The sequence below is a fragment of the Stegodyphus dumicola genome, chromosome 1 (genome assembly GCF_044657685.1).
Source record: "Stegodyphus dumicola isolate Sdum_Otavi_A_Nest chromosome 1, ASM4465768v1".
NCBI classification, from domain to species: domain Eukaryota; kingdom Metazoa; phylum Arthropoda; class Arachnida; order Araneae; family Eresidae; genus Stegodyphus; species Stegodyphus dumicola.
Genome location: NC_140768.1, coordinates 109784928 through 109805756, shown reverse-complemented (window position 1 = coordinate 109805756; position 20829 = coordinate 109784928). Strand labels below are relative to the sequence as shown.

At 32.2% G+C, this 20829-nt stretch overlaps 1 protein-coding gene across 5 annotated transcripts in view; it reads left to right on the top strand.

The window, feature by feature from the left end:
• The window catches only part of LOC118183506 (uncharacterized), a 155060-nt gene that overhangs the window by 78478 nt on the left and 55753 nt on the right, over positions 1–20829 (top strand). For all 5 annotated transcript variants that reach the window (XM_085819280.1, XM_085819285.1, XM_085819282.1 and 2 more), the window contains exon 4: positions 15745–17695. In XM_085819280.1, the coding sequence (XP_085675406.1) occupies positions 15745–17695 (1951 nt within the window). The remainder of the gene's footprint in view (positions 1–15744; positions 17696–20829) is intronic.

Sequence of the window (20829 nt, the reverse complement as noted above, 5' to 3'; positions counted from 1 at the left end):
TCATCCTTAAGATGACCAAATTTTTTTATTTGTCATTTAAAATCAGCATATTCTTAGAACTCCCAATAGAATATTAAGTGTTGCCATACATTTTATATATTTGTTATATTACTTAAATTTGCTGTATTATTTCTTTAAAAATTATATATAGGAATGGCATGTGGTGGCAACATCCTTTTATTTAAAAAGTGATTCAACATAAAAGTGAAATGGACACAAAACTGAGGTTTGAGATGGCTAATCTTCAGAATGAATTTATTCTTGTTGCATTTAGCATAATTTCAAGAATTAATTCTTATAAATTAATATGTTGTTCTCAGTCACATACTCATCTTAAATACCAAATTTAATATGTTTTGGATTATTTCGTAATATATTTTTTTACAAATCTGCTTTGAATTTCAAGTGAAGTATCACTTCCAGTATATTAGTTTCAGCCAAAATCTAATATGTTATTCACATTAATACAAAAGTCGTAAATATTAAAACTGAAAAATTTTGGATTATATTTTAGTATAATTTTTTGCTAAAAATTGTTATGGCTTTAAGTAAAGTACCACTTCCTGTTTCCCAGTTTTACTCAAAATATAATCAGCTCATTATAAAACTGTGAAGGCTTGAGTACAGAAAATAAAAATTTTTGGAGGTTTCATATAAGAGTTACTATGGACGAATTATTGTCACACACATAGACAGCCATCGTTGTAAAAAGATGTGGGAATCCTTATTTGTGCTTACCAAAAATTCTCTCCTGAAATTTTGGATTAAAAATGTTACCTTTGTATATGGGTTGGTGCTAAGTAATAATGAATGCATTGCATAATAATTGAACATTAATATACTTTCTCATAGAAAAGAAGATATAGAAATATCTAGTTGAAAAACTATCCATTTCAACTCCAGGGAATAAACTCATTCTACTTTGTATCGAAATCTGATGTTGATTAAATAAATTGTGTAATCAGCATGGGTCATATTTTATGCTAGTGGGGAAAATTAAGGGAACAGCTGTTAAAGAAGTGCTTTATGTTAATTTTATTTAATGATCCTCAATTAAAGATGGCTGGTTGATAAAGGTCAGTCTAACTGGATTCACTTTCACTACATAGAAATATGTAAAATTTGCATCAATTTTTTCCAGCATATGTGGAAAAGAGTGTTTGGAATGCTTCAGATTTCAATTTTAAGGATGCTACAAGTAGTTAGATAACATTTTGCATATGGAAAGTGAAATTTGTCATTGAAAAGTCATTTGATGGATTGGGAGAATGGAAGCAGGATAGGGCAGACTCTGATGCAGACCTAAAAGTAGTCAAATGCATCATGTTAAGAATCTGAAAATGGTTAAAAAGAGATAAAATATACAGAATTACTCAATGGTGGTAAATGGTCTAACAGAAATGCACAAAATAAAAAACAACCGAATTTAAAACTTAAAAAATAAAGCAAAAATACATTAATACAAAAATAAAACAGTAATCATTAAATAGTAAATGACAATTGACAACGTCTATCAAGGAGTCGGCGAAAGACTTATCAACTGAAATATGTTTCTGAATTTAATCTGGATGAATTGCAGAAAAAAGTAATCAAAGAATTTTTTTAATTAAAAATAAATGAAAATATATTAATGCAAAACTTTAAAAAATTAATTTTTTTAAATTTCAAAATGCTGTTATCAGAATGTAACCTGCTGTGGCTCAAATCAAATGAAAATATGTGCATAATATACAAAAAAACGGAAAGTTAAAATTTTGAAATAAGGTTAAGAAATGAAAAAGATATATATATTTACTACCAGAGAGGTAGAACATGCAAATTGGTAAGGCAACTAGAAAAACCATAATTACATTAAAAACAAAATTGCATAAGCTTTCTAAATAGAGAAATCAAACAACATATAAAAGTAAAAAATAAATGACAATTTAAATTTCCAAAAATTTAATTAATTTTCCAAAAATTATATGTACACTGCTGGACATTGAAAATGCAACACCAAGGAGTGGTCAGAAAGTAATGAAATTTGGAAAAAAGACAGAGACAGCAAGCAGATCTTTGTTTCAAAATGATAGTCAGAATACAGAGTGAGAACGGTGACGGCTCAGTAGGATGTAGGACCACCGCGGACAGCGATGCACGAAGAAACACATCTAGGCATAGAGTCAATATGCGGATGGTGTCTTAAGGGATGGGTCTCAATTCCCTTTCAACCATTTGCCAAAGTTTGTCTTCTGAACGAGGCAGGGACAGAGTCTGCACACAGCGTCCAATCACATCCCACACATGTTCGATTCCTTCCTCCCACATGTTCGATTGGGGACAGGACAGGAGAGTACGGTGGCCAGAGAAGCATTTGTATACCTTGCAGAGCATGTTGGCAGATGCGTCGGGCGTTATCCAGCTGAAAAATTGCATTAGGCAGCCCCTGAAAGTAGGGGATAGCCACAATACATTATCCAAGTATCATTGGGCCGTCATAGCCCCCTGAATATGAACTAGAGGTGACCTGGAATCGTAGGCAATAGCGCCCCAAACCTTTATGCCACGTTGTTGTGCGGTGAAACATCTTGTCTCCACGTTGACACCACGCACGTATGTGGCGACTGTCACTGGATAAACAGAAGCGTGACTCATCTGAGAACACGATCTTTCGCCATTCTGTCATCCACATCACTCCAGTCCGGCACCATTCTAAACGTAGCCGTCTATGCTGTGGGGTCAATGGCAGTCTTCTTAACGGATGCTGTGAGTGCAGGCCACATTCAATCAATTGACGGGAAATGGTTCTGGTCAACTCTGAAACATCCAGGGTATCTTGCACATGCTGCAAAATTGTGGTATTAGTGACTTAAAGGACCGCCACAGCTTGTCGGCGGATGCGTCGATCCACTCGTGCTGATGTCAGTCTGGCTGTGGCTGCACCTGCACCCCTCCTTCCTCCTACATTTTCTTGTTCCAACCATGTTCGCCGTAGCCGATGCACTGTGCTCACATCCATGTGGGTATCAGCTGCGATTTGACGTAAGGACCAATTCGCCCTTCTCAGTCCGATCACCATACCCCTCGTAAAATAGTGTATCTGCTGGAAGTACCTTCGTTGACGGCAGCCTGGCATTCTCTCCTATTACACGTATCCTCTGGGACAAAACCCAACTTTCTTCGATAATTCGTCTGGCAGAAATAACGACACGAATATTGCCAATTCTGCACTTTCCGTCCCTTATATCTTATTTCACGTGCGTCGGAGAGCTGCACATTTCACATCATTCGCATAACTCAGCGACATGCGTCTACTCTAAAATTAGCGTAAATTTCTGATCACTCCTTTTTGATGTTGCATTTTCAATGTCGAGCAGTGTATATATATATGTAAGATAAAAAATGTATGAATCAGAATTATAATATAACTATAAACATTAATTCTTCCTCTCTATTTTAAAATCGTAATAACTTCTCTGCATTGCGTCATTTCTAGATCATTCTATGGCCCGCGCAACTCTGATGACGTAATAATTAAGAACTGAAACTGCCACTGTAAACCAAAACTTTTCTCTTCGCGTGCTTCCATCTTTCATAACTACGCACTTCAGCTTTTGCTCTCTACTCTGCTAAGATGTAATTTCACTGGCTTGCTTTCTATCCCAACAATATCAAAAATGTAAATCTTCTGTGGAAAGGCACGACTAGAGTGCCAAGTGATTGTGGCCACAAATATCAATTGGAAATAAAAATGGAATTAAAACTGCCTCGACTGCCAAGTTCTTTAAATAGTACGCAATCAAAATTCTTCTTCAATATGGATCTAAGCAAGCATCGACACTGCTCCGTTATTTCCTTTGCTTTTATTATGACAATTAAGCCGGTAAGGATAGTTTCCTGCAGCCTGAAACCTCAATGGAAAATTTAGTTCAGCTCTTCAAATCATCGTTTTTTGTAAATCCAAGATGATGTGAAAGAAGTGAATCATCAAGTTTGTTTTTGTTTTTTCAGTGTTTAGAAAATAACAGATCATTCTTCTGTTTTTTCAGTGTTTAAAAAAAATAACAGATCATTCTTCTGCTGTGGTGTTTTGCAAGTGCTTCAAAAAAAAAATAATCACGCGTAGTGTTTACAGATTGAAAGTAATATCTCGATAAATTCAGAAGTTCGAATGCCTAGTGAAAAAGAAATCATCAGTGAATTACCGTTTAGGAATTAAGCATTACAGCGGGTTCAAGGTCGATCCGAGTTAGTGTTTGCAAGTATGTGCGACAGAAAATTATTTGCACTTCTGCTTTTTCAACAGCTCAAAAATTATTACATTAGTATGAATCTAGCTCAGGAACTAAATTATTTAATGTGCTTCGGATTCTATAGTTTTCATTTCAACTTTGGTTAAAATTTCTGCAATTTGTTTTGAGAAAATCTGAAATTCTTGTTCATTAATTTTTTCTAATTTTTCATAATTATGTGTGAGCAAATTAAGTAACGAATTTTAAGCTATTTAAATTATTCATAGGGAAGGATATTAAGATAAGTTTTTATGTTTTTGAAATTTTGTTCAGAATTTTGAATACGAATTTTATAATTATTCTAAAAATGAAGTAGGTGTAAAAAATAAGTGAAATTATTACAGATAGGTAATATGAAATTATGGTAAATGCATGTTAAATTTATGGGTGATTGTATGTTAAGTATAGTGTATGTCGAGGGAGTATTGGTTCCTTCAACAGAGGACTGTTATTACCTCTGTACAGTTGTTCCTTTTACCCTCTTCATGCAAGATAATGTTGGAGGCTCTCATTTTATGAATGCATGTAAATTTTTTTATATTATTATTATATTTTTTTATTATGGAATGTATTAGTGCAGTTCTCAAAGGCCAGTTACCTTAATGCAAGGAACGGAGGTCTTTTCAAGTAACTGTCTAGGCACCCTGGGCCACCAGTGCAGAGAACACACTGGTTAGCTCAAGAGGACAGCCCTATTGATGGATATGTTTGTTTAGAAGTATTGCGAGGCTTCCAGTTTGGTAAAATCAGGAATTGTAAATGAAAGATGATAACGGTGAAACCATAAATTCCGAAAATCTTAATCCTATTATTTATGATGTTAAATTATAATTTATCAGTATAGAAATAAGTATCATAAGTATTTATGTGGATTACATTTAATTATAAGAAATGATTATGTAAACGTTTTTGTGATATTCTGTAATAACAAGAACCTTCCCTGATGAATTATGATTATGTGAACTTTCAAACAAAAAGACTTTTGGACTGAAATGCTGAAAAATTCAATAGGACTTTAAAAATTAAAAATTTATTTTAAAAAAATTGATATTTATAAATTATACTTTTATAGAATCAATTTTATGATTTATGTTTTTCTTTTTTATTTGCTAGCGTTTTAACTCTTTCTCTTTAAAAAGGCTTCTCTGTCGCTACGCCTTTTTCTTTTTGAAGGAGGGAAATATGTAAGATAAAAAATGTATGAATCAGAATTATAATATAACTATAAACATTAATTCTTCCTCTCTATTCTAAAATCGTAATAACTTCTCTGCATTGCGTCATTTCTAGATCATTCTATGGCCCGCGCAACTCTGATGACGTAATAATTAAGAACTGAAACTGCCACTGTAAACCAAAACTTTTCTCTTCGCGTGCTTCCATCTTTCATAACTACGCACTTCAGCTTTTGCTATGGAATTAAAACTGCCTCGACTGCCAAGTTCTTTAAATAGTACGCAATCAAAATTCTTCTTCAATATGGATCTAAGCAAGCATCGACACTGCTCCGTTATTTCCTTTGCTTTTATTATGACATATATATGCATAAGAACATAATGATAAATTAGGTTATTATGCATAACAAATTCTGCATATACTGAAAGACCTAAGATGTATATAATAATGGTTATGTGCATAAATATCAGGTTTGTAGTTATGTATATATCAGGTAATAATTTAATATCATGCATTATATGTGGTAATAATTTAGTTCATAATATAATATAAAATTTTATTCAGTATCTTTCTTATTTAAAATATCCAGCTCTACCTTCTTCCCACAGGAATAGCCATTTTCTTATTTTTTGCAGTGTCAATTTTCTTCAGTTATTTTATGTCAATAACAGCAATTCAGTGGTACCTTGATATACAGTTAAAGTCGTTAATCCGGACTCGTCGGGACTTCGGCGATTCCTGATTATCGATTTTTCCGGATTATAGATCATCAGTTTAAATCTCGTAAGATGGCATGCAGAAATTCTAAAATTAAAAGTATGAAACCGTAATTTATGAAATAAAGAACAATTATGATCTAAAGGGTATCAAAATTTGCAAAAAGAAAAAGCTTAATATTTATTTGTTTACTTTATTAAACATTTCTTTCAATGTAAGTTGTTTAAGTTTTGCTTCGTTTCATGTGATAATACTTTCTCTTTAATTCTATTAAACAGACATAATTTCTTGTTTAGTTACAAAGTTCCGCTGTTCAAGTCCTATAATTTCTGTGTTGAGAATACCGACTAATTTGTCAATCGAAATTTTTTCGTTTTCAATAACCTCTGGGTCACTTTCTTCGCTATCGGAAGCGAATTATAATGACGAGGAACTTGTTTTAAATCATATCAAAGACGGAGCACATCGAGATGAAATACTACATTTGATAAGGAATTATAAGCCAAATAAAATAAAAACATCTGCTCTGAAGATAAGGATAGTGCTGACAGATCAACTTCTAATTCATTACGCACACGCCGCGGCGTTCCCCCCGCCGAGCAGCGTGAAATTGATAAACAGATTTCGGATTTCAAAACATACTTTCGCTTTAGATCCTTTACATATTAACAAATATATATCGGAAATTCTATTTGATATAATCGAAAGTTTAAACTTACTTTTATAAAATTGCTCTTACAGTCTGCAAAAAATAATAATCCGGATCCAATTCGAAAATTAAGGAACAACGCAATCATCAACATTAACTGAAATAGATAATTATTTAGCTTATACGTCCATTATACATAAAACGCGCACGCGAAAACGTATTCTGCACTTGCGCACACTCATATGCGCAGTCGTAAAAGGTCTTATGCGCATGCGTAAACGCCTATGCGCATGTGTCAACACGGCGCATGCGCAGAAAGTTTTTAGTTTTGAGGTCCGGATTATAGATCATTCCGAATTAACGACTTTTGACTGTATATATATGTTTGTTTTATGTTTTAACTTGTTCCATCGTTTGTTTTTCCTATGTTTAAAGTTTTCAAGTGTCACATCGATAGGTATTTTACTGTATTTTTTGCCATTACTAGTTTCCAACACTTAGTATTTTACTGTGTTTAATTTCTCGTGTAACATAATTTTTCACCCTTCAATGACATTGTTTTTTTTTAGAAAATGTGTTGAACTTTTCTTGGAGCCCCAGCTCCTGGTAACTTTTTGGCGAGCTTTCTACAATTTCTAATATACTTAATTTTGCAGCATATTGCGCAAAAAATTATCTAGACCGAATTGGTCTTACGGTATTGTACTAACTACATAGCTTGTTAATATTATATATATATATATATGTATATATATATATACCAAGGTTGCCATAGTAGTACTTTGATACTACTCAGCATACGTATATATACTCTTATGCTCCACAGATAGTATACACTTACAAACATTCTGTGAGATTGCGGGGGGGGGGGGCGGTATCTTCTCAACCTTTACACAGACTTAAAAAAATACTAAAACGACAAATATTGTGAGTGAGTTGTTAATTTTCATATGTTCTGCAGGATTCAACAGAGATAAATAAACATCTTACCATACTGTCTACAATATTTGAAACTAAACTATTTCTAAATTCATTATCTGTATGTAATAAGTCTGAAGCTGTATCTGAATCAGAAAGATAAAAATATGAGGCCAGTTTTATAAGCTTTGGGAAATAAACATTATCTAGAAGCATTAATAATAATAAAAAATTTTGTTGCTGTGAAGAATATTTTGTTTATCACTTTTTGCCATTGTAACTTAATTTCATGTTTGTGTGCACATTAGATAAAAAATATATAAAATAAAATTCTAACTTTAATTTGTAATAGCTCCTTAAGTATCCTCTTTAAAATTTCCCTTTTCTATCTTAAAAAAAATAATATTGTTATTACAACAAACTTTTTGAACTGCCCCATTTCAGAATTAATCCATGTCATGAGATTCTTATTTATATGTTGCTATTGATGCGTGTATTTGTGTAATAGCAAAAATAAAACTAAACTCTTTTAGCCTGTATAAGGTTCAAATTAAATGAAAATCTTTATCAGTGATTAATTTGCATATTTTGTGCCAGTTTAGCTGTGCTGGCATTTTTTTATTCAAGAATGTTTTCTCAAGAATAAAGAAGTATTCAATGTCACGATTGCAGGCATTCTGTATTTACTCAAAGTAGGACCCTCCTTCTATTTTTCTGCTATATTTTTGCCCTAATATTTGATAGGGTTTTATAAATGGATATACTGACAATTGTAGAATAAAAGAAAGGCGGTTAATTATCATACTGTGTAGAATAATTATACTTTTAAATGCTAAATAAACTACACTGGTAATTAATGTGGGATTATATGGATTATATAACAGAAGATAAGTATATGCTAATCTACTATGATAGAATGAAAAAATGAAATTAACATAAGGAAACATAAACCTCACAACTATAGCATAGTCTGTGAATAGTTCATGTAGCAATCAGCAGTTCACTTAGATGTCTTTGCATTTATTGTCAAATCTGGGAAACAAGCGCAATGTTTAGATAAACAATTGCCAATGACTGTTGATAATCTATCCTTTGACCACCCATTGTCCAAATAACTGGAAGTCTGAAGCCTGTCAGCCTTGGATCTGGAACTGAAGCACGTCTCTCTCTTTTCACTTTTGGAATTCTTCTCCACTCCTCTTCTCGCTGCACTCCGCTGGCAGCAACTGAGATGAAATCAGACCGCACCTATACTTTTTACATTACGGTCTCTATAAACTGCATAATTACTATTGTTGTACATACTACTGGTATGCCTGAAAACAAGTAGATAGTCTCCTTAGGCCACAGCTAGTAGTACTATTATTTTAAGGAAATTTTGAAAGAAGGAAAAAAATAAGATTATTTTTCTCAAATTTACTGTAAGACGAAATAAGTATTCATCTACATTTGTATTTTTTAAGGCTTAACCTAAAATGTAAGGCGGGTGTATTTTTAAGAAATATAATAATCGTATTCATCAACTCCGTTATCACATTCTACATTACTAACTCAAAATTATCATTATGTTTATATATATATATACACATATTCTTTCATATATGTATATATATTTAAATTATTTTTATATTAAATTTCATTTTTAATGTGTTTTATGAACATTGCAAAAATATGAATGCTATTTTTCAGTGTACATTTTAGCACTGTAACATGGCATTTTCACTTAATCTGAAGAGAACCTCTTTCTGCATATTTGTCTTTTCAATGTTAAGAATGCTCTGAAGTCACATGGTGTAAAGCTCAAATTCTGGAAGAAAATTCTAGTGCTTCTCCTTTAATGTTAACGATCTAAATAATGCCACAAAAATAACATGCAGCTAGACTTTGTCCTAGAACAAAACCCCACTATGCTTGCTCTTGTAGCTTCACAAAAATAGATTTTCAGGATGTCTGTATCAAAACTTAATTTCTAAAATCAAAAGTGGCTTAGTCTTATGGAAGGCCGACAGGAAACTGGGAAAATAAATAAAGAAAATAACTAAAAATTAAAAAGTTCAATAAATTAATGCTTAAATTAAAATAAAAATTTAATAAAATATGAAAATGTAAATAAAAACTTAATAAATTATAAAATTCATCATAAATAGTTAAAAGAAATAAAATGTCAAAACTTCTCTTATTTGGAGTTACACCTTGACTTACAATTTCATTCAAAAACTAAAAAATAGCTCAGCCAGCCTCAGGCTGAATTTAAATCCTGAATATATGGTATAACATACTGTTTCAAGGAAGGAGAGAACAAAAACCACACTTTTTTCCAGTATACCAGTGGAAAAAAGTAAAATGATTCAAGTGTCATTAATGAGAATGAGAGGATGTTAGGAATATTAGGAGAATATGAAAAGATATTTTAATAAAGAGTAGCTTCGAAAACAAAGAAAAGTCGTACGCGTTCTGACTGTGATGCCTTGACAATATACAGTCAAAAGTCGCTAATTCGGACACCCATAATCCGGAAAGAATCTATAATCCGGACCTCAAAGCTACAAACTTGACGCATGCGCAGAAAGTATGTTGCAGATTGTGTTGTCTAATTCAGTTAATGTTGCAGATTGTGTTGTTCCTTAATCTTCGAATTGGATCCGGCTTATTATTTTTTTGCAGACTGTTAGAACAATTTTATAAAAGTAAGCTTGAACTTTCGATAGAATTTCCAATATATATTTACTAACATGTAAAGGATCTACAAAGCGAAAGCATGTTTCGAAGTCCATTAAACAAAAAGTGGAATTGCTGCAAAAGATGGATAAAGGCATATCCGTTGTTTCTCTAACTATTCCGAAACCTGTTTATCAATTTTACGCTGCTCTGCAGCCGGGGGGGGGGAACGCCACGGTGCGCAATGAATTCGAAGTTGATCTGTCAGCACTATCCTTATCTTCAGGGCAGATTTTTTTTTATTTGTCTTAGAATTCCTTACTAAATGTAGTATTTCATCTCGATTTACTCCGTCTTTGATATGATTTAAATCAAATTCCTCGTCATTATAATTAGCTTCCGATAGTGAAGAGGTTATTGAAAACGAAAAAATTTCGATTGACAAATTAGTCGGTATTCTCGACACAGCAATTATAGGACTTGAACAGAGGAACTTTGTAACTGAAGAAAAAATTATGTCTGTTTATAGAATTAAGAGAAAGTATTATCACATAAAACAAAGCAACTTAAACAACTTACAGAAATGAAACTTACAGAACTTACAGAAAGAAATGTTTAATAAAGTAAACAAATAAATATTAAGCTTTTTTTTTTTTTTTTTTTTTTTTTTTGTAAATTTTGATACCCTTTAGATCATAATTGCTCATTATTTCATAAATTACGGTTTCATATTTTTAATTTTATAATTTCTGCATGCCATCTTACCAGATTTAAACTGATGATCGATAATCCGGAATCGCCGAAGTCCCGAAGAGTCCGGATTAACGACTTTTGACTGTAATTCTAGCTGTCAAGTAGAATGCAACTGGGGGGAGGCAATTCCCCTGAATTTGATCTGATAACAACATGAGAACGAACATAAGGTCTGCACAAGTGACAGTTTTTGTTCCCTGTATTTGGTTACATAGTTCAAGTCTGCAGTTTAGCAAAAGGACACTGATGTTGGCCATGCATGACCAAGTTAATCACTTTTAATGCTTTTGGGAACAAAGCGTTTTATTCACTGTCATAAATGCATCGCACTATCTGGAGAATAAGACTTTGACATGTAATAGGGATTTTTCTTTCCCTAAAAGTCATAACCTCCATCAAAGTGTCTGTTCCTCAGAGAAAGATATACATACATTCGGAAGTTGTAATAGATTTTTAAGGCATATTTATTTTTAAAATAAAATTTGTCTGCTGAAACTCTGTTTCACTTACTTAAAAGAAGTTCCGGAGCCCTTTTATGTAGGACTGTGGTGCTCTCTAGCTAGACTTAGGATTTACCTCGGAAACTGTGAAGTACTGAGCCAAACTCCAGCGCAATTTAAGCTCTGGTTTACATAATAGCTACTATTCATTGCTCATGGATTGGCATTATTGACATCCATAGCCACAATGGATGACCTGCCAGAATAAGCTTTGTTGATCACTTGTATGTGGCTGTCTTTGAAGTAGAATTGAAATACAGTGTACTCTCAAGTGTGGATTATCTAGTTTGGGGATCATCTGTGTGTAGCAATGCCCACCCATGTACATTCTATGCTATATGTGAGCATAGTAGAAAACACTGCTCAAAGTCCGAGATCCGAACTCCTCGGGACTTCGGTGATTCTGGATATTAGATCATCAGTTTAAATCTAGTGATACGATGTGCAGAAATTATTTAATTTAAAATACGAAATCATGATTTATGAAATAAGGAAGTATCTGTGATCTAAAGCAGAGCTTAAACTGCTTCGGAGCCCAGCTCCGGTACTTCTTAGTTGTGGGGATAAATCATAATTCTAGGCAGAGTGCACCGGAGCCCTACGTACGAAGGCTCCGGTACTTATTTAATGTAACTGAACAACAACTTCAGTAGAAATTTGATCTTGAAAATTTTGTTTTTAACAATGAAATTCTATTAAAAATCGCTTATTAAATTTTAGTTTATCTCTTTACATTTTATATTAATTTAATTACCTAATATTTAATTATTTAAATAAATAATAATGAATTAATTTTTATTAATTTAAATAATTAAAGATTAAGGTTATTAAATAATAATTGATGAATGTTAATTAAGTAATTATGAATTAATTTGATAATTATTAACTATTTAATTTTTTAATTATTAATGATTTTAATAGTCATTCTATTTCTTTATTTATTTTAGTTCCTCTTTACTGACGGTCTTCTATAGGGCTCAGGCACTTCTAATTTTAGAAATTAAGCCCTGATATAAAGGGTATCAAAATTTACAAAACAAACAAAAAAAAACTTAATATTTATCTGTTTACTTTATTAAACATTTCTTTGAATATAAATTGTTTAAGTTGTTTCATTTTTTGTGCTTATACTTTCTCTTCAATTCTGTAGACAGACACAATTTCTTGTTCATTTATACAAAGTTATGCGAGTCCAAGCTTGTGCTAAAAGCCACTAAATTGCATCTTTAGTTTTAGTTTCAGTGATTACCTTGTACAGTCAAAAGTCGTTAATTCGGACACCCATAATCCGGAATGATCTATAATCCGGACCTCAAAGCTAAAGACTTTCTGCGCATGCGCCGCGTTGGCACATGCGCACAGGCGTTTTACGCGTGCGCGTAAGGCCTTGACTACTGCGCATATGCGTGTGCGCAAGTGCAGAATACGTTTTAGCCTGCGCGTTTAATGTATAACGGACGGTGTAAGCTAAAATTATCTAATTATCTATTTCACTTAATGTTAATGATTGCGTTGTTCCTTAATCTTCGAATTGGATCCCACTTATTATTTTTTGCAGACTGTAAGAGCAATTTTATAAAAGTAAACTTGAACTTTCGATTATGTCAAATAGAATTTCCGATGCTGGAACTTTCAAAGGATCTACAAAACGAAAGTATGTTTCGATGTCCAACAAACAAAAAGTGGAATTGCTGCAAAAAATGGATAAAGACATGAAGAATGTGATAGAGAGGTTAGTGAAAACGAAAAAATTTCGATTGACAAGTTAGTCGGTATTCTCGTCACAGCAATTAACGGGACTTGAACAGCGGAACTTTGTAACTGAACAAGAAATTATGTCTGTTTATAGAATTAAAGAGAAAGTATTATCACATAAAATGAAGCAACTTAAACAACTTACATTGAAAGAAATGTTTAATAAAGTAAACAAATAAATATTAAGCTTTTTTTTTTTTTGTAAATTTTGATACCCTTTAGATCATAATTGTTCTTTATTTCATAAATTACGGTTTCATATTTTTAATTTTAGAATTTCTGCATGCCATCTTACGAGATTTAAACTGATGTTCTATAATCCGGAAAAATCGATAATCCGGAATCGCCGAAGTCCCGACGAGTCCGGATTAACGACTTTTGACTATACAATCCATTATTCATGTGCTTAGTTGAATGCATCGTTTCAGTTAATCACTGGGATTTTTTTGATTCATACATGTTTTCAAGCATATTTTCTTTTAGGTTCTTTAAAAATTTTAGGACTAAAAAATGAATAAAGACCACACTACAAGTACTAAGCATAAGAAATTTGTATACCAAAAAAATTGAAAAAGTAAAATTCTTTGAAAATGACAATCGGGAAAACATTGAGGAATGATTTGATGGTAACTCGACTGAGCCGGGCTTTCATTGCTTGAGTCAGAGAGCTGTACTGAAAGTACAGGTGAAGATGTTGACAATTATGATATCTCAAAGCAGCAGAACTTCATCAACCAAAGACAATTTGAATACAACAATGAAATAGTACTTTGAAAATTATGCAGTGAAATTCAATAAATATTTAAATATTTTCAAAAAAAATGTAAAATTACTTTTTTTTAATAAGAAATAAACGTACAAACTATGCATGAAAATTGAGAGTTTGGGTTATCTGTGACTTGCGTCTTTGCCATTAGGCCAGATAATTGAGAGTACATGGTATTGAAAGGCTACAAAATATTTCCCCAGTGTATAAATGCTATAACTGTTCAAGAATTTCGTTACTTGTCCCAAGTTCAATACAAAATCCACTTGCATTTTTGCCAAGTTTTGACAAAGACTTTTTTATCTGCACAGCATGCTTCCATTTGGTTCTACAACAATCTTCTTTTTGCATATGTACAATATGTTTCCATTTGGTCCATCAAAGATCATATCATTTGCACAAGCATGTTTCCATTTGATGATTCAAATGATAAACATGATGGCTGTTCAAATGCAGGCTCATGATATATGGATATATGGCCTTCGTAAACCTAAGTAAAGAATTTCCATGTTTGATATTGAAAAAGAGAAATAAAAACAGGCCTGAAAATTTTGCTGTCGCTCTCTCAGTATATACGGTATAAGCTAAAGTTTCATTAAAACATTTTAATGCGATCTTTTTAAATTAATCCTTTTTTTAACATGTCCATGGGAAAATCATGCCTATAAGGCAGCCTAAACTAATACATATACATATATGTGTGTGTGCATGATGCGTAAAAAATATAAAGTAAAATGTTTACTTTAATTTACGATAGTCACTAGATTTAATTTCAGTTTTAATTTGGCGATTTTCCCTTTATGTCATAAAATTTGTAACTCTTTATTATAATGAACTTCTGTAAACTGCATCATTTCGAAATTAATAGCTGTCATACATAAATGCTTTAGCTGTCACTTTACATTAATGCTTTAGCCAATCAATAGGTGAAACACGAACTAGCTCATTTGGGAACCGTAACTTTTTCATTTTGAATATATCATATTCCTGTTTCTCCTTGCTGTCCAGTAGACATCTTTTCATAAACCGCATTGCCATAAGATGCGGAACTGACAATAAATGTGATCAAGATGGTCATGCAGATTGTGTCCATTATGATATGTAATGCATTTTAACTATGTGCTTATCAAAAATAAAAATATATATATCTTATCAGCCATGATTTTAAGTATCCGAATCTTCTCTTATGTATTTATATATATTTTGATACTTTATCCTTTAACTTGGTATTAAAAAAAAGTTTTAATGTTGCTTTATTTGAAGGTACATTGTATGTATATAGATCATTTAATTATGCTTCTGTTCAACATCTTTAGAATATAAAGCTTATGAACGTGCGATCGTATGTATGGTGAACCTTTATTCTTTTTAAACAACTTCAAAATGAAAGGCCAGATAATTGATATTTATCTAATATAATTTATCTTATTGATATTTATCTAATATAATCTATCTTTATTTATTTATATAATTTATCTTAACTATGAAACCATCTGATATCAAGGCTAATTTTATGATGCATGAATATACTTCTGAAAGAATGCAAAAATTAATGTATTTATAATTTTAAATCTTTTTCAGGTAAACGGAAGTCGTCTGATGCAAATCCTAGTAAAGGCGTGAAATCAATAAAATTTTGTGTGGCTTCTGATCGGCCAACTCCCGAACTTCAGGACCGTCATATTAAAGACGAAAAAATCTCAAATAAAAATGCTAATTTGAACCCATCTTCTAAGCATTCCACATCTGTAAATGCATGCCATGATAAATTTGAACAGCAACCAAGTAAAATCTCTAAATCATCTGCAAAGCATACTAAAATAGATGTAAGACTCTTACAGCATATTGCTGACGAAGTAAAGAAACAAATTACAGCAAAAGAGAGGCCTTTTGATGCAATATCACATGCAGTTGAAATTTTAGGAATTAAAAGATTGTCACAATTCAAAACCAAAAAAACGAAAACTGGATCACAGACAATGTATTCTTGTGATTTCAGTATTGATCATTTTAAAATATCATCTGAAATTGATGTAACTCCTTTTAAAGCAAAATTAAAAGCGGCAGAGTCTGGAGTTGCTTATTTTATGAATCCATTAAATTTCAATTTAAAATCATTTACAAGAGTAAAAAATGAAGATGTCTCTGAACATGAACAACAGCAAAATAATGCAGCCTCCAAAGGTATTAAATTAGAAGAAATAGCTTCATCAATAGAGGAAGATAAATCTACTAATAGTACAGTATGTACAGACAAAAAATCAAAGGCAGTTAAAAGCAATCATTTAAATTATATCCAGAAATACATACAAGAAGTTCGAAATCTGCTTGCAAAAAAAGTGTTTCCTGCATGTGCTATTAGAGATGCTGCTCATAATATGAAAATAACGGATAAAATTGATCTCCAGGTAAATATGGATCCGAAGAGTCCTAAGCATAAACCTGTATTTAATGCTCGCTTTTCCATAGAAAATCATTTAATTGCATCCTCAAATGGTAGCAGCAAAAAACATGCTAGGGTGACTACCTTAGAATCTGCAATTAATATTATGTTAAATCCATCAGAATTAGTGTCTGTGCTAAGTAATGTATGCAAACAGTGTAGAGATAAAGCTTTAGAGGATACATTTAGTAATAATATGCATATTTCAAGTATAGCAGATGGTTCTGAAAAAGCAGAATCTGATTTATCAGTCAACTTAGAACAACATAAGATTTCTGTTGAAGACTACTGTCATCCACAAGAGAAATCTGGGAAAACAGAACCTGTTATATTAACAAACTCAGAACAGATTAGGACTTCTCCTGAAAATAATCTTACTTTTCAGGAGATGCCTGGAAAAGTAGAACCAGGCTTATCAACTGAACCAAAACAACAAAGGAAAAATAATCATAATGTACCAAAAATGGGAAATGTAATTTCTTACAGAAACAATAATAAGCAAAATCTAAAAAAATTATGTTTTTCTGATATGGATGATCAGACTCTCATTAAGATTCTATCAGGACGACTTAAAAATATTACACAAAAAAATATGAATTCATACAATAAAATATTACTTGCAGTAAGAGCTACGAATATGATGGATTTTATAAAATTTAATACTACTACAAACTCTAATATAACAGGAGACAACCTTACATTCTGTTGTGAATTTTATGTGAGAAATACCTTAATAGCCAGTGGGACAGGTCTCGAGGTTAAGAAAGCAATGCAAAAAGCTTGTGAAAATACTTTGAGTGTTCTGACTGGTGAAAGCATTGATAATGTTGCACCTCCATGTGAAACAGAAACTAGTCTGTATGATGCAGTTTCTTCAAAACTGAAAAATGTGTCGTTTGATTGTGTAAACAAACCATTGTTTGATTCTTCAGTTCAAAGAAAATTTGTCTTACTTGATGATTCAGAGTATAAGTTAAAATGTGATACGAACCCAACGTCTATACTTATAGCTTCTGCAGCATTTAGTCATAAAGCATGCACATATAAATATGAAACAGTGGAGAGTGGAATGCCACAGAAGTTAATCAGGTAGGCTATTTTTAATTCATATTCTTTTTGAAATTTTGAAAGAGGAAAATGAGTAATCTTGTAATTTTTTATTATTTTATATTCTTTTTCTTCTTGAGTATTGTTTAAAGGGTACTTTTGTATTATCCTGTCTAGTGCAAAACTGTTACCAAGCAGTATGATTTAGAACCAAGTATAGATCAGCGTGACATCACAACACATTCATAACATCCGCACTTTTCTTCGATCTAGTCTTGAGTAATTGAGTCACTTTTTGTTTTCATGAATAAGGATTTTAATTAACCATTATTGTTCTATATTTTTCTTACATTTTAGAAAAAAAATAATAATAATAATAAGCATTAAACTTGGGTCCTGTCTTTTGCAGAAGAGCAGGCAGTCAATCGTTTCCAAAATTATGGGATCCTATTGTTGTTTTCGAAATTTTTGTTCTTTGAAGAACCTTAAGAGTTAAAACTCAGTAGTATGTGTAGAACCAATGTTCTCTGCTGCAGAAGTATAAATTGCACAAAGTTGAAAACATAAGCTTTAATCGGTTACTTTCTAAAAAGTCGTAAAATTCTTCTTTTCGTAAAAATAGATGAACATATCGTGTCAGACTATGACTCGTATGTATGAATGTACTTGACTGCTACAACAGGATTTGATGGTATCAGAACATGATATTTCTTCCAGTGCGTTGTTCTATGTTAGGACTCTATGGATCACATTTCTCCACCATGCTCAAGAGAATCACAGCTACTGGAAAATAAATACCTAGAATAGGCAGGGCAGGAAAGACAGTCTTCAGCACCATCAGAAACAGAAAGACAAACAACCCTTTCTCTTTCCATCAGGACGATCCTTCTGCGCAATTATATAGTTCACCTTTTCTGCTCAGTGCAGTTGTGAATGGGAGGAATGAAAATTTTCAACTTTCCCTCAATGAGTTGAAAAAGAGAACAAAACAAAAATGACATTCATTAGTTAATTTTCAAATCCTTATGGATTCATGCACTTTCTATGTTTGTCTCTGCCGAAATTCTCACTTAAAATATCGGCTGGCATTCTGTTGTAGACACATACTTAATGTCAGTTTCTTTATTATCACATAACTTTCTTATATAATGAAATCGAGTATATCGATGTGCTTTGTTCGAGAGTGATGAACTGGATTTTTCACTAAATATTGTGCACTTTGATTGTCATTGTGCAACACAGTTGCTTCTGTTACCTTTTCCAAAAAACCTAGCTCTCTTAATAACAAACAAAAATGCAACACTTGTTTTGAAGCTATGTATTCTGCTTCAGTGCTTGATAGCGCTACAATTCTTTGTTTGCATGATTCCCAAGAAATCGCGCTTCCTCCTAATATGAAATTATAGCCACTAAATGATTTCCTGCCGAGAGTATTGAAAATATTTTGGTTACTATTAAATTGACTAAGTCTACTAACAGAATTTGCAATACCAGGTCATGTAGATACAGCTAAGTAAGTTAAGGATCCAATTAATGATTAATACTTAATTTTGTCTACACTTTCATTTTCTTTGGCGACATTTGATGATTGCATAGTTGCTTTCCAATTATCTGCATCTGGTCTTGGTAAAGCTTCTTGTACAGTTTCTGAATCAGCAAAAACTTCAGAATTTACCAAATTAGCATGTTTTTGTTGATAGATTTTTCTTGGTCTACCTGGTTTTCCTGTTTTTAGAAACTTAAATCTTCTTGGTCCTTTTTCTGAATTTTGATCTTTAATTGTGTTTTCTTCAGCTTCTGCTTTTCCTTCATTTGGCATTTCTGAATTTTCTTCAGTAGGAATAAATTCTATGAATTCCTCTTCACCTTCAGTTGAAGTTTTTGAGCTGGCTTCTGTTTCCGGGATTTTCAAAACTCTGACATCACGACTTTATGTTACTTCAGAAGTTCCAGGCTTCCATAGACGATATGCTTCCTCAGAATATCCAATAAAAAATATATTCTTCACTTTTTGGGAGAAATTTGTTTTTTCTGTTTGAAGTTGTTAATGCAAAAGCTTTTCTTCCTATGATCCTGAAATGAAATACTGTAGGCTTTCTTTTAGACCATATTTCTTCTGGTGTTTTTGATACGTTTTTTTATCAGACATCTGTTGTGAATGTAAGTGGCTGTATTCACCATTTCTGCCCACAATCCATGAAGTAATTTTTAATTTTGATTTGAACAGCAGACATCTGACCATTTCAACTAGGGTGCGATTGACGCGTTCTGCAACTCTGTTCTATTATGGTCTATACTCTACTGAAAAATATCATTAAATGCCCACCTTTTCTAAAGATTGATTAAATTCTTTTGCACTTATGTTGCAAAATATTTTCAGTTGCTTTCCCGTTTGCTTCTCAGCCTGAAATTTGTACTTTTTAAATGCTTCAAGCGTTCGGGCCATTTCTGTAAGGTGTGCACAGTAATTTTCCACGATTTCTTGGCGATGAATGTTATGAAGTATTTTGCACCACCTAAAGATGTGACATTCATGGGGTCACATATATCAGCGTGCATAAATTCAAATACAGTCAAAAGTCGTTAACCTGGACTCGTCGGGACTTCGCCGATTCCGGATTATCGATTTTTCCGGATTATAGATCATCAGTTTAAATCTCCTAAGATGGCATGCAGAAATTCTAAAATTAAAAATATGAAACCTTAATTTATGAAATAAAGAACAATTATAATCTAAAGGGTATCAAAATTTACAAAAAAAAAAGCTTAATATTTATTTGTTTACCTTATTAAACATTTCTTTCAATGTAAGTTGTTTCAAGTTGCTTCGTTTTATGTGATAATACTTTCTCTTTAATTCTATAAACAGACACAATTTCTTGTTCAGTTACAAAGTTCCGCTGTTCAAGTCCCGTTAATTGTTGTGCCGAAAATACCGACTAACTTGTCAATCGAAATTTTTTCGTTTTCACTAACCTCTCTGTCACATTCTTCATGTCTTTATCCATTTTTTGCAGCAATTCCACTTTTTGTTTGATGGACATCGAAACATACTTTCGTTTTGTACAATCCTTTGGGAGCTTCGGAATCGGAAATTCTATTTGACATAATCGAAAGTTCAAGTTTACTTTTATAAAATTGCTCTTACAGTCTGCAAAAAATAATAAGCCGGATCT